General features: G+C 43.6%; 1 protein-coding gene across 42 annotated transcripts in view; it reads right to left on the reverse strand.

Moving 5' to 3' along the window:
• Positions 1-14,520, reverse strand: part of KCNMA1 (potassium calcium-activated channel subfamily M alpha 1) — a 731,637-nt gene that overhangs the window by 362,176 nt on the left and 354,941 nt on the right. For all 42 annotated transcript variants that reach the window (XM_019813336.3, XM_045040192.1, XM_019813339.3 and 39 more), the window contains one exon: positions 326-387. In XM_019813336.3, the coding sequence (XP_019668895.2) occupies positions 326-387 (62 nt within the window). The remainder of the gene's footprint in view (positions 1-325; positions 388-14,520) is intronic.

A 14,520-nucleotide genomic window follows, 5' to 3' on the forward strand; every position in this document is an offset into this window, starting at 1 on the left:
AGCCCTCTTAACCTCTTGACATCTTCAGTGCAAATACTTCGATGGGAAATAGCTATTTCAAAATAAATAATACCCAGCAAACAAAAATAACACCCTCACATACCTCTCCCCCCCTCTCAGGCCAGCAGAATCAAAGTAACCTTCCTTGTGAGAACTTGTTTTCCCATTCAGAAAACCAGCACAGAGTAGCCCTGCCGTCCTCTGAAAGCCTTCCACACTCAAAAGACTCTTGCAAATTTTGATGTTAAAGTCAATAAACTGATCAATGTAGAGGCTCATGATTGTTTTTAGGAAAGAGGGCAAGACAATGTATTTGAATACTCACTTTGACGAATCTATGAAGTATATTACAAGTGCACCAATGCTGAGAGCAAAGACTAAGACAACCTGCAAAAGAAGAGGAAAATGCCATCACTTAAGAGCCGACACTGGGAAGCTTCGGGTTTTTTTTGACACAGGTGCGGCAGCAGCTGGGAAGCAGGGTTCCAACTGCTTTCTGGGGCCCGCTTGGGAATCTCAGCCGCCCACCCCCCCCCCCCACCCCACTCCCCAGGATACCCTGATGCTGACTCCGCACCTTGCAGCAGGCAGCAACCTCACTGCTGGCCAACAGGGGTCAGGGTAGACTCTTATATCTATGGCTTTGGGTCTCATCTAGCCCTATTAGCACAGGGGCCGCTTCTCTGCAATGAAGTCAGCACACTCCAATGGGAAGAGTGAATAAAAATTCCGGGTGATACAATTGGTCATCTTATGTGTAATCTGGGCCCGGAGGAACTCAGATATGAGAATATCCATTTTTCGCAGCTCTGTCAAGATATAACTTACATACCATAAAATTCGCCCATCGTAAGTGTACAATTCAATTGATGACTTCAAGTAAATTGACCAAGTGGTACAGCCATCACTATGATCTTCTAGTACCAGAACATTTTCATCATCCCGGTAAGAGCCCTCACGCCCATGAACAGTTAATCCCTGTTCCTACCCCCAGCCCTATACAACCCCTGATTTACTTCCTGTCCCCACACCAGAAACATCAATTTGAAAAACATAAATTTTCTGCCTGTACAAATGTGTGTACATACATTTGTGCGTGTGTGTGTATGTGTGTGTGTGTAGGTTGGTGTGTGGTTACAACACTTCTCAGTATTCTAGAAATAGTTCAAGTGCAGGAAGCCAAATTAGGTAATACATTAGGCCAGCTACACAAGGATCCTTGTTCATCTTTACACTCTTCACTCAACATTAATCACCACTGATTTGAAAGACAGTTTGGCATCTCCTTCAAAGGATACCTGTCACACTGAAGTCCATCCAATACACATGTAGCAGCAGAGGCCGATACCAACACTTGTGTCCCTACTCCACATCCTAGTTTATTTAGTGTTTGACAGAGGAGACCGGGAGGGCAACTTAATGGTCTCAAAAATAAAGACGTAGAGAGCCAATAATTAAGAATGAAAACAAAAGTAAACACCACGACCACACACAGTGCCAGGGCTCAACAAATACCTTCAGACATGCTAATATTCTAAAGGGTCTATAGACAGAGAGAAGCATCAGCCTCCTCATAGTATCTACATATTGACATCACTGTGGCATTGGCTGGTGAATAGAGATGAATCTCAGTTTATGTAATGGCTGGGCATGGTCGAGCTGTGTGTGTGTGTGTGTGTGTGTGTGAGAGAGAGAGAGAGAGAGAGAGAGAGAGAGAGAAAGAGAGAAAGAGAGAGAGAGAGAGAGGATCATGCTGTACTCTGTGTGTGCACCAAAGTGGCCAATAGGAAGTGAAATCTGCATACGGTATTCATTCAAAACATTGCAGAACCCCACAGAGCTCCTGGGACAGAGAGCGGACCACACAGTAAACACTGACAGTTACAAACTGCCGGACACTGTGGAAGGAAGACACAGCCTCATAGCACCTGACAGATTATCTTTACAAAAGGAAGTGGTAAAACAGTACACCACTGGGGCTTATTTTATTCTTCCATTTTGTCTCAAAAACTAAACCACGCTGCAGCTGAATGCAAGGAAACCCTGCATGCAGTCTGCTAGCAAGTACCTTCCACCCGGTGCTAATCCCCCTGACAGGCTCACCCCAGGCTCTCCCCTCACACACACTCATTCATTCGTTGCAAAGTTATGCACAAAAACAAACAAACAAAAGCATAAACAGGCCTCAGCTTTTCCCTCCATTATCCGAATGAGGCAGCAAAACAAATAGCTTAAGATTAATTTTTATCTGTGTTGCTATTTCTGAGACATAAGCGGTTAGATCCCTGCCCCGACCTCATTCTCAAAATGCTGCAAAGAGAAGGGGCGTGGCCAGGACACAGGAAAAGGACCTCTTCTTCATTCATAAACAGCTGACCCAAGAGTAATCTCTGTCAGCTGGTGTGTGTGTGTGTGTGTGTGTGTGTGTGTGTGTGTGTGTGTGAATGCTGAGCTTTGGTCAGAGCTGGCTATCCAGGCCAGTGAGGGGAGGGCAGGGACAGAGGGGAGAGGAGAGGAAAAAGGATGGAAGTCCTTGAAAATGGCATCTACATCATTATGAAATGAGCTCAAAATCTAAGCTCTCCAGCAATGGCGAGGGTTTCCCAGCATTGGGGGGCCAGACGAAGTAGCTGACACTAATTTGTCCCAGCTGCCTTCGCTCGGCCTCTGTGACAGGGAATAATGTGCAGCTTATTTAAGCAAATCGGCCAGTGACAGGAGGAGAGGACTCCTGCTATCTTCTCACGATGCAAACTCAAATAGCGGCATCTCTCTGAGAGGGTAAGGGAGGGAAGAAATCCAGGAGGAAAATGACCTCCAAAGCTCCCAAGAACTGAAGCTGTTGGGTGCACCTATTCTCGGGTCCACATGTTCCGCCGGAAGGCTTTCTCATGAGGAGGTTCAGGGTGTCCAAACTCTTCCACCCACCTGCCTCCAGGAATAAAATGATCAATGGCGGGGGGCGGGGGGTACCTGCTTCTCAGTATTAAGGCAGCTGTGCATGTGATTTTGAAACTTGCCACATGGCTCTTTATCATGTCAGGCTTGATTACATTGTCACCCTGGATCCAGGTGCTGCAGAAAAGGAATCAACCCTTTGAATTAGGCCATGAAAATAGGGATTCAACAAGGACTTGTCTTCTAGAGGGCCTTGGCCAAGGACTAGTTCTCTCTTGTTCTCTCCATCTCTTACCTCTCCCTCTCTGACAAATCCCCCATTGTCTGAGAACTCTGCTTAAATATGAAAAAATTCAATCCAACTACACAAAATGATTAGATTTTTTTTTTGCCTAAATGCTATGACGGTTATGTTATAGAGTACCCCCAAATAATTATCTTAAGTATTTATGTCACATCTCCTAAGGCCCTAGGAAAAATGAAAGAAGTCCACTTACAGTCATGAAATACACTCTTCTGTAGAGTAATCCTTACATAGATGAATGCTATGCTATTATGCAATCAGTGCTCAACTGTATGGCATAGGTATAGTCAATATGCAATAAGGTATTGATTGGGTGGAGATATAAATGGGAGAAGAAGCTAGGGACAGGCAGAACAACAGTCTCTATATACTTTTTGTCCTCAAAGTGCTCCTTCTTCCTACACGTAACGGCTACTCTAATATCCCTTCAGTAAGGGGGAAGGCCACTGGGAGTCCTTCCATGTGCTTCGATGGTCCCAGGAATAAGGGACATTGAAGCCCAAGGGACATGGTAAGAAGAGGCCAAGAAAAGCATAATTCCTAAGACAGAAAAACACTAGCCCTCCAGCAGCTGGGTCACAGAAGACACATTATAACAAGCAAGCACTTTACAAAGCACTGTCGCAAACAAGATCTTGTAAGCACAGTGTGACACTGGGACGTATGAGCATTCCCTCTCAGGGCACATTGTGTGCTGACCTTTCCCAGAGGCTTTCTAGCTTTCCTAGGCCGGGTTCACCAAATCACCTTGGCTACCGGGGATGGTGCTAACTGCCGTATTTTTAGGTTTACTGAAAATACCCACATGTTGTGTGCTGATACAAAGTACGTTGTGATATTTACAGAGTGCCAGATACCTAAAAACAAAAGCGATCTGACAAATATAATTGAAACAATGGTGCCCTTGCATCATAGCTTTTCAAAACTTCAAGATCAAACATGACATGTGTTTGCACAGAAGAATGCCAGGAACACGGACACACAGAGACACAGGGGCAGAAAATTTAAAATGAATAAGTCTGTCCTTAACACCTGGCTGGCACCAGGAACATGATGATAAATGGAGAACAGAGAGGGGGTATTCACAGGTATTTTCATGATGGACATTGCAGCAGGCCCCGAAGATCTTCCAAATGTCTCAAAAGTTCAAAAAACGGGAAACAGGATAGCAACGCACAGAATAGCTCCCCTCAGGTCACTGGAGCTCGTCAAGGAAAGGACAGTCCCAGTGAGGTGGACACAGAGTGAACGAATCAGGAAGGGGGGCTCTTAGGCACGTTGCCTGTTCTGGAAACTGGTCCCAAGTCATTGAGTTGGACCCAAGTGCTTCCAGTCGACGCAAGTCTGCGAGGGCCTCCAGACACTGGAGCAGAGGCTCATAAAGGTGGCTACCACCACAATCCTAACATTTGAGCAGCCTTTCTAAAAAAAACAAAACAAAACAAAACAAAAAAACCCAGATGCCCCCGTCCTGCCCTGGAACCAGAGAACGGCGAGCTCGGGGGAGGGGGAAGCCGGGCACCTCTATTTTTCACAAGCTCCTCCAGTGAATCTGATGTATGGCCAAGAATGGGAGTCACTGAATTAAAGCCATTAGGGGAAACCACTTAGCTCAAGTCAGGGATTAATTTACAAATGTCGCCTTAACAATTAGCCCATTAGAACATATGTATGAGGCCTGCAGGCTTTGAGGATCGTGTTAGAAGTACTCCGAAAAGTACAGAGAGGGGGATGAATCAATTCTCTCCTGGGCAGGTTTTATACATTCTGCTCAGCTCACAGCCGAACAAATGACCCTAATTAATGATTCTGCATGTTTGACTGGGGCTGTCGCCAGCTACTGGCAGCAGCCGCCCCTCCGAAAATGGACCATTTTCTACACAGAATCCCTAGGGCACATCACTTTTTTTTTTATTGAGGTATCATTTATATACAATAAAATTCACTATATAAAAACAATAGACCCAAGAATTCCCAAGGCAAAACAACGTGGGGACGTTTTGTTGATGAGTGATCACATCATTCCAGCATCCAAATTAAAATGTTTGGTCTGGTGAATTTAACAACTCCGACAAACATTTACTGGACTCCTATGTGCAAAGCCCGGAGGGAGAGAGAGGGAAATAGGAAACTTAAAGAGCAAAGTCAGGCCCGGTCTTTGCTCTCAACAAGCAAGGAGTCCAGAAGTTTAAATTACTCAGGAGTCCCCCGTGGCTTTGGTAAATGCCACACATATAAACCAACCCTTCTGGGATGTCCAAGGAAGGAGAGGACGCAGAAGGAACAGAACCACCATCACAAATGCCCAAAGTGGGAGGGGAAGAGGAGAATGGAAAACCAAAGGAGAAGAAAAGAAATGCCCAACACCCCGGCTCCACCTGTCTGTTGCCGTGAAGGACAGGTGCCAGGTGCACTGGCAGACAGACTCGAGGCACAGAGGGCGCAGACCTCCCATCAGGAGGCCTGCCTGGATTTGAATACTGCCTCTGCTGCAGAGAGCAGTATGCTCTTTTTTTTTTTAATTTTTTTTTAACGTTTATTTATTTTTGAGACAGAGAGAGACAGAGCATGAACGGGGGAGGGGCAGAGAGAGAGGGAGACACAGAATCGGAAGCAGGCTCCAGGCTCTGAGCTGTCAGCCCGGGGCCCGACGCAGGGCTCGAACTCACGGACCGCAAGATCGTGACCTGAGCCGAAGTCGGACGCTCAACCGACTGAGCCACCCAGGTGCCCCCCCCTTTTTTTATTTTTTTTTTTTAGAGAGCAGTATGCTCTTGAGCATATCACAGAACATCTCCAGGACTCAGCTTCCCAATCTGTGAAATGGGGAATTGGAACAGGTGATTATCAGATCAGGACCTTGCCAGGTCATGGCACACAGCAAAAGAACTAAAAACGTTTGGCTTGAAAAGGCAGCGCTCTTTGAAGTCAGTGGGATGCCATTCGTGCATAACTGTAATTCAGCCTGATGGCCATTATGTGTGTCACTAATCCGTGTCAGAGGGCATGTTTCTTTCAGATCATCACAAGTGGGAATACCATGGACACTTGGATTCATAGTTTTGTGTTTCCAGTAGCACAATCGCTCGTGCAGCCTGCCATCCCACAAAACTACAACAAAATCTGGAGGGGCCGCGGACTAGCTCTCTCCTGGCTCTGTGCTTCTTTCTGCTATTGCTACACGGAATTGAGGGGTGGTCTCACCCAGTCTCCTCTCCTCCTGCCCCTATGATTCTTTGAAAAGCCTATGTTTCTGTAGGTTTTGCCCAAAGAAACTCACACTCTGAGTATCAGTGTTTTCTTAAGGGAAAAAAAAGAAGGATATTTTTTTTTCTTCACAATCTGGTCAGTAATGTTTGCCTCACCCTTAAATCACTCTCAAGAGAAGATGTAATCTTGAGAGATGTAATCTCTCAAGATATTTTTGTTATCCTAAATAACAAAAGATTTGTAAAATATAAAACCAATATTTGGACAGTGTCGTTTAAACATCCAAAGGTCCCCTAAGTTTCCAAAATAACATTCTGACACAATACTTTTGACTTATGAAGTGCTTACCAAAAAATGCGGTAAATTGATTCACTGAAAGCCAAGACTCCAAACAACAGTTTAAGTACAGATGTATTCAAGATGAAAGAAAGGAAGAAGAAAGAAGTGCTTTCAGTAGTCAGTATTTAGAATTATAAAATACATATAGGACTTCCAGACAAGAGAAAACTGTGTTTTATTCAAATGTTAGGAAGCCTAGTGAAAATGTCGATGCCTTTGGGGGCATTTTAAAATCTGGTCCTTCCAAAAATACAATATTTAAAACCATACTCACCATAGAATGGACTGGATTTTTAGGACACAAGATAAAAATTAGAGAGGGCCCTCTCCCCTTATATTGCTTCAAATGACTTCCATGGCTTTTAGTATGAAGAAAAAGAAAATCTCTAACACAGCTTAAAAGACTCTGAAAACTCTGGCCTCTTTCCTCTGCTATAAATTCCAATTAACAAATTTTAGTTCTTCTTATTCACCATGTGTGCCTCCCTACTCCCAACTACCACAGGGCCTTTGCACAAGCATTTTCTTCTTCCTGGAAGTCTTACCTCAGGTCATATACTTTTCATCCTCCAGATCTCAGTTCTGCTGCCACTTTCTTGTCACTTAATGCAACAAGGTCCCTCATAAGCACAGTGGGTACTTTGTAGCACTTAGCACAGCAACCATTTTACATTTTTTGTGTGCAATCATTTGATCAATTTCTCTCTCCTCTGCTGGACTGCAAGTTCTATGAAGACAGGGTTCGTGTCCATTTTTATTCATCATTAAACTCCCAGAAGCTGGCAAAGTGTCTCAATCAATATTTGTCAAATAAATGTGTATTTGGAGAAAAGACTGGAGAATAAGTTTGGGGAACAGGTCTACTGAAAGCAAAAGAAAGCTGGAAAGACATGGACCTTCACTGAGTGAGACTGTGGAGTTTCAAACCCCAGAAGAAGGTGAGGTATAGTTTCCTGTGAAGGCAGGATTCAAGGGACACGTGGCTGGAGTGGAGCGGGGCTAGACAGCATCATGGTTGAAGAAATTAAGGATCTAGGATGCACGGGGGCTAGCGAGGAGAATCATGTGCACAGGCCCAGCAAGGATGGCTGGGGCTGCGGCAGGGAGAAGGGACAGGGATGGAACCACCCTGAATGGCAGAGGAGCCTGTGGGTAGGAGCCTGCATGAGGGAGAGCAGACAGGGTGAGGGTTCAGTTGTACAGCAGGAGCCTCAAGAGAAAAGGTTTTGCAGATGGAAGAGGCTATGGAGGATCAGAGTGTCCAGGGGGTCCCTGGACTATGAAGAAATAAGCCATCCACATAAGAGAAGAGAGGGAAACCATGTCTTTGTGAATAACAGGTTCAATTAAGGTGGTGGATGTCAGGAGTGCTACATGAAGAAGTTGAGAATTTAAATTAGGGTCAGGACCAGGAATGTGTGGGGACACAATGAAGTACATGTCATTAGGAGGTGAGACACAAACTAATGTAAAGATAAGTGTATAAGTAGTACGTGAATATCTGTATGATGTGTATGTATACATAACACGTGCTGTAAGGAGCACGGAGATAAACCTATACTCCACTAATTAATCACAAATACTGGGTCTCTATTAATATTTATTAACCAACTACATTCCTAGTAATGTGTCTCTGTCCATTTCCAAGCTAGCTGATTTCAAAATGACCGTAGATAAAAAGAAACCTTGGAAAATAATAGGGCTCCTTAATGGAAGCTACTAAGGACAATCTTAGTGTAAATCATATGCCTGCTTGTATATAGACAAACTAAGTACGATAATGAGCTTTTTGCAGAAGGCAGAGAAGAATTTGACTAGTATGGAATAGATAAAAAGGGTCTGGGTCCTTCTTTCTCCCCCCCCCCAAAGAAGAATCGGGGGCATTAATTATAAGTCAGTTGCCCAATCTCTTGCCTCGTGGGGGCTCATGTTGATATAACTCCAGGGCACAGGTTGTGTGAATTTTTGCAGGTCAGTGTTTCCCAAATGCCATGAAGCTGTCAACTATCTTACATCTTGGGTTCTGTTGACCATGTTCATTTCACTTTGCACAACACAAAATACAGAAGAGCTCAAATGTGCTCCTCTGAAGGTCTCAACTTATTATAACTGAAACAAAAAACCGAAATGATGGAAAGCCATTGTAACACTGAGTCAGAAAACTTTCCCTAAAGCCTGTGACCTTCCTGAGAATCGAACTTTAATGACACTGAAATCTTATATCATTGCATCACAAAACTTAAAAGGTTTGATTTTCACATATTTTTACCAACAGCAGCATTAAACTGGCGCACTGGCAAGCAAGATAAAATGTTCCATTCGAGGTCGAAAGTTTGAGAGACCTTTCCTGTCTAATTACTGAAAAATCCAGGGGAAAAAGTTCCAATTGCTGGTGAAGCTCCCAACTTTGCAGCTAATGAGCTTTGGGGGAAATTGTCCTGGCTTAAGTGCATGTGGGGCTGGCCAACTGGATTTTTAATTTAATTAGTTTCATAAGATGAGAAAACTTCTGGAGCATTGTCAGGTCACCAGTTGCCACTTACCATCACCAAGGACTACATTTATGGCCACCTTTGCCCTACTTCTCAAATCCTTCCATTCTTATATTAAAGGCAAAAAATGGAAGCAAAAGCAGGGACTGAAACATACTTGTACACCCAAGTTCATAACAGCTTCGGAGGCAACCCAAGTGCCCACTGATACATGACAGATAAACAAAATGTGATCTATATGTACAATGGAAAACCAGCCTTGAAAAGGAAAAAAAATCCTGACACATGCTACAGCATGGGTGAACCTTAAAGATATTATGCTAAGTGAAATATTCCAGACACAAAAGGACCATTATTGCATGATTTCACTTGCATGCCGCCCCTTGAGTCATCAAGTTCAAGGAGACACCAAGTACAATGGTGGTTGCCAGGCCCGGGGGAGGGAACAGGGAGTTATTGTTTAATATGTATAGAGTTTCTGTTTAGACTGATCAAAAATTTCTGGAAATGGAGAGTGGTGATGGTTGTGCACCACTGTGAATGTACTTACGCTACTGAATTGTACACTTACAGATGGCTAAAATTGCAAACTTTACACACAATAAATTTAATCACAATAAAAATAGAAGGAAAATTCTGAGAATCTGCGAGCAGAATCCAGCAGTATATTTAAGTCTCAAAATTCAAACATAATCACCTTTCCAGAGGGATACTAATATCTCTCCTTTCAATGGCAGAGGGTACCTCTGAGAAACTTGTATTATGTGCAGGTGACTCTTACCTCTCTGGGATGTTTGCTCTTATCCCTTAGTAAGCTGGAATTTCTCCCTTAGTTCCAGAATCTATTGCCATTTAGCCACAGAGAACTTACATGGGTTCCTACCTACCTTCTCTTCCCACTTCCAGACTCATCTAGTACTGATACACAAAAGGGGAATTTCTCAGGGATCAGAGTTTCTAACTAGAGCCAGAACCAACTTTGTCTTTTGGTAACTATAGCTAAAGTCCCAGATATGACTGGGAGTTTTAAAAGAATTTGCTCTTTACCACAAAAGGGAAGGTCCTTAGTAGGACCTTAAAGTCATCCCAGAACAACCTAAAATTGCCATCTTTTACAATTATGATATTGCCACCAAAGTGCTGTTTTAAAAAGGATTGTCAATGCACCCTAGAAAGCAAGGCCACCAAAAGCCCTCCACATCAAGAAAGTTGGCCAAAGATGATAAATAACCATTCAATTGACAATAAAACATTGACACCAACATTGGCCAGGCTTCAGAATCAGTCACCCACCCCACACTGGGCTTGACCATGAAGTTTCATGTTCATGTACTTGGTTCCAAAAGCACTCCATTTCCTCTTTTGGGACCATAACAAAGGGGTTGGCTTTGGCAAATGCCATCTAGATGAGAATGAAACCAGCAAGGCCCCTTTAACTAGACTTTATAGTGGGTTGAGACCCAAGTCTCCAAAGAGAAGGTTCTAGCCTGTCCACCTCTGATAAATCTCCCTCCTTCCCTCACCTCATATTGAAAAAAAAAGAAATATATATTTATATATATAACATACTGTTATACTATATATAGTATATATACTATATTATACTATAAATATATATATAATATATATATTTAATGTACTATTGTATTCTTACAAAGAAGTTACCTATCCTGAAAGAAGTAGGAATCTTCACAAGATAGCATTCCTCACACTCACAAATTCCCACCCCAACAGCATGGAAGATCAGAAGGCAAAGGTCACCGGTACAAATGTCACCATATGTAATTACGGTTGTCCTGCATGGGGGTGGATGCCCCACCAAACACTGCATCGCTGTTAATTTAGAAAGGCTGGACCACAGCCCCAGCTATCGCCCTACTTCCTGCAACATCTCATGCATCTCCCTGTTACCCAGTGATGATCAGATGCTAATACTGCACACAGCATAACTGCGGCTCTGGCTTACAGGACACCAACAATCAGAAAACCGCAAGTTCCCCTCCCATGGGGCACGTGTTAGGGATGGAGGGATGGGAGCATGATCAGGTAATATAGCTTTCCTGCCTCTCTCAGCCTCACACTTAGTTTAGATACAAAAGAGGAGAAAGAGGACTGTCTATGTAATGCCATTTACTGTCTTTTCAAGGCCATTTAAAAAGGGGAAGAGTGGGTGACTAGATGGCTCAAATCTGTTAAGCATCCAACTCTTGGTTTCAGCTTGGCTCATGGTCTCGTTTGTGGGTTCAAGCTCTGCATCGGGCTCTGCACTAATGGTGCAGATTCTGCTAGGGATTCTCTCTCTCCGACCACCCCCCCCCCCCGCCCTCTCTCACACGTACACTTTCTCTCTCAAAATAAATAAATACAAACTTAAAAAAAAAAAAGAGGATGAGCATGTGTATGATGTTCAGGTCTCCTTCATACTTCAGTCTCTCTACGGATAGACCAGGCACACAGTCTGTCCTCAGCAAGGCAGGAGCCAGAAAACATGGGAAGAACGTTTTATTTCCTATTTTTAAGAGCTTTGACACACTTATGAAGGTTGACACAGTTATGAAGGAGAAATCAGAATCGAGGTGGACGTCCTTAAGTCTTCGTACGGGTTTTCCAAGTTTTCAATTTATACCTGGGGGAGTACCAACACCTTCTCAGGGTTTTGGGAGCTCTTGCCACAATCCGGCCACGCATTTCAGCACTGCCTCAGCCTGATCACCAAATTCCCCTCCCTGTCCACTCCATTATAAGATCTTCCTGCACAAGAACTCATTCCTCTGAATGTCCCGCACCATTCTACGGCTATCCATTCGTTCATCATTGCACGTGGTTGCCAAGTGTCCACTACAGACTCAGGGTTGAGCTGGCATGGGGTACAGAGTAGGAGACAATGGTCAAATTTGCTTTATCAAATGTAAACTCTAGTTTTGACTTTTGTGCAAAGTAGGATGACAGTGCCGAGATGAGACTCCCAGCATCAAAAGCCTTTCGAGACATTTGTGCGGCAGCTGAACAGTGGTTGTCAAATAGGAGTATGGATCAGATTATCTGCCGGGCATGTTAAAACACACGTTGCTGAGTCCCATCCCAGAGATTCCAGTTCAATAAGTCTGGGGGAGCCTGAGAATTTGCATCTGTAACATCTTCCAGCCGAGGCTGATGTGGCTGGTTCAGGGACCATATTTTAAGAATCACTGCTTTAAACCATCAGAAAAAAATTTAAAAGTCACTCTTCTGAAGACATTCTGTCTTCTTTGAAGATGGGTGTAAAAACACTTTAAATTGTTTTGGGGACGTGCTATATGGACAAAATTCCTTTAAAATATCTATAAATTTTGAAGCCTTCCAAAAGGGAGAAAACTGGCCAGAACTCTATCTTGAAATATTATTCAAAATAATTTTCATACTCTAGTTAAATGCACCCGATAATGCCAGCAACACGTTTGCTGTTTTTAACTAAGTTGATGAATCCTCTCCATAGAAAGGAATCCCAAGAATTTAGATATACCACTACTGCTAATAAAACTAATAAAGCCCCCACTTCCAATATGCAAGCTTAGATTTCTGAAGACGTGCTTCAACTAGAACTTGTAACCATGTGGCTGAGAAGACTTGTTTCTAGACAAAGTAATCCAAAAGTCCCACAAATGGAACACAGGAGCTTATCAATAAACTATTTCCTTTACTGTTGTAACGAAGCAGCATTACAGACTAGTTGCCCACAAAGCTTCTGAAATCAATGGAACCAAAGATAAGGCTTCTGACCATTTCCCCCAGATGTGTCTAAGACAGAGGAAAGGCAAACCAACTCCCTTGGTTCAAGCTCCAGCTCCCTGCAAGAAACGCCTGGCACTAATTTGGCTTCCCTGTGTGCTCTGGGCTGACTGACCTTCCTAAGAATGCAGGTCTGCTTGACACGTTCTCTTGACACGTTCTCTCCGGAAGCAGCCACAATTATCATTTTACATTGCCATTCCACATTTTGTTTCAAATGCTATTTCAACTACACAGGGTGACTGGATTTTTTTAAAGCCTTGTTTCTTTTTCCTTCCTTCCTCCCTCCCTCCCTCCCTCCCTCCTTCGCTTCCTTCCTTCCATTTATTCTATTGAAAAATCAAACCATTGAGAAGCAGGCAAGGTACAACTCTCAGCATTCCCTAACTTCATCTGATGCTCCACTGAAGGCAACTCCTAAAAGACTCTGAGCAGACTTTATCAAATCACGTCTCACATTCCTGACTGTAGTCGTCAGTTTTCTTCTCAGCCTCTTGTCCATGATCTCCTTGAGGGCAGAAAGTGTGTCTGTGTCTCTACCTTTCATACATTCATTCATTCGTTCATTCATTCTACAAACACTTATTTGGGTAACTACTGCATACCAAGCTTTGTGCTAGGCCTGAATATACAGCAGAGAACCAAAGAGGACCCTTGCCCTCATGAACGAACCTTACAACCTAGAGGAAAGAAAGACACTCCACCAATGGTCACACTACAGAGTAAAAACTGTACATGGCAAAGAGGACTCTGAAAAGAAGGAATGGAGAGCTTTGTCAGCTGTGGGGTCCAAGGAGGCTTCCCCAGGGAAGAAGGATAAGAAGGAGTTAACGAGAAGAAGACAAGCATTTTACACACAGAAAACAGCACATCCAAAGCTTCTTAACCATTGTCCCACTAACATTTCCTGAGTGGATGGAGGGACCAAGGTGCTGTTATGCACTCACTGTGACAGGGCAGAGTGAGGGCAGGGTTAAACACTGACTGAGTTGAACTGAATGAGGACCCGCTATTCTCAAGAAGGAAGAGGTAGCTCTTTTCTGAAGATAGAGAAACTGAGTCACAGGGAATTTAAATGTCTTCTGCAAGAGGCAGAGCTGGGTCTCAAATCCAGGCTTGACTCTCTACCTTTGTTCTTTTAATCCATGATACCAAAGCAAGTTTCTGAATTTCAGGTTATGAGGCTGTCAGCAACTGCCAAACCTTCCCCTGGTGGAACTTTGTGCGGTTCCATCAGCTTTCTTGGAGTTCCTTGGTGAAGAAGCATCAAGGCTGGAAGGTTTTCTTGGATAGCTTTGATGGCAGAATCCCCGCCCCCCCACCCCTGCCGCCAACCGGGACACAAAAGGTAAGCACTAATCCCACTTGTTCCCCAAACCATAAGCAACCCTCTCTCCCATCCCCAAGGAAACTGTATGTTTACTGCTTTATGTATACATTATTGGCATATTTTCCAGTCTTATCCCCCATAATGGAAAATTCTTTTATGAAGTCTAAATTTAACAGTGA

The sequence above is a fragment of the Felis catus genome, chromosome D2 (assembly GCF_018350175.1).
Source record: "Felis catus isolate Fca126 chromosome D2, F.catus_Fca126_mat1.0, whole genome shotgun sequence".
Taxonomy (NCBI): Eukaryota; Metazoa; Chordata; class Mammalia; order Carnivora; family Felidae; genus Felis; species Felis catus.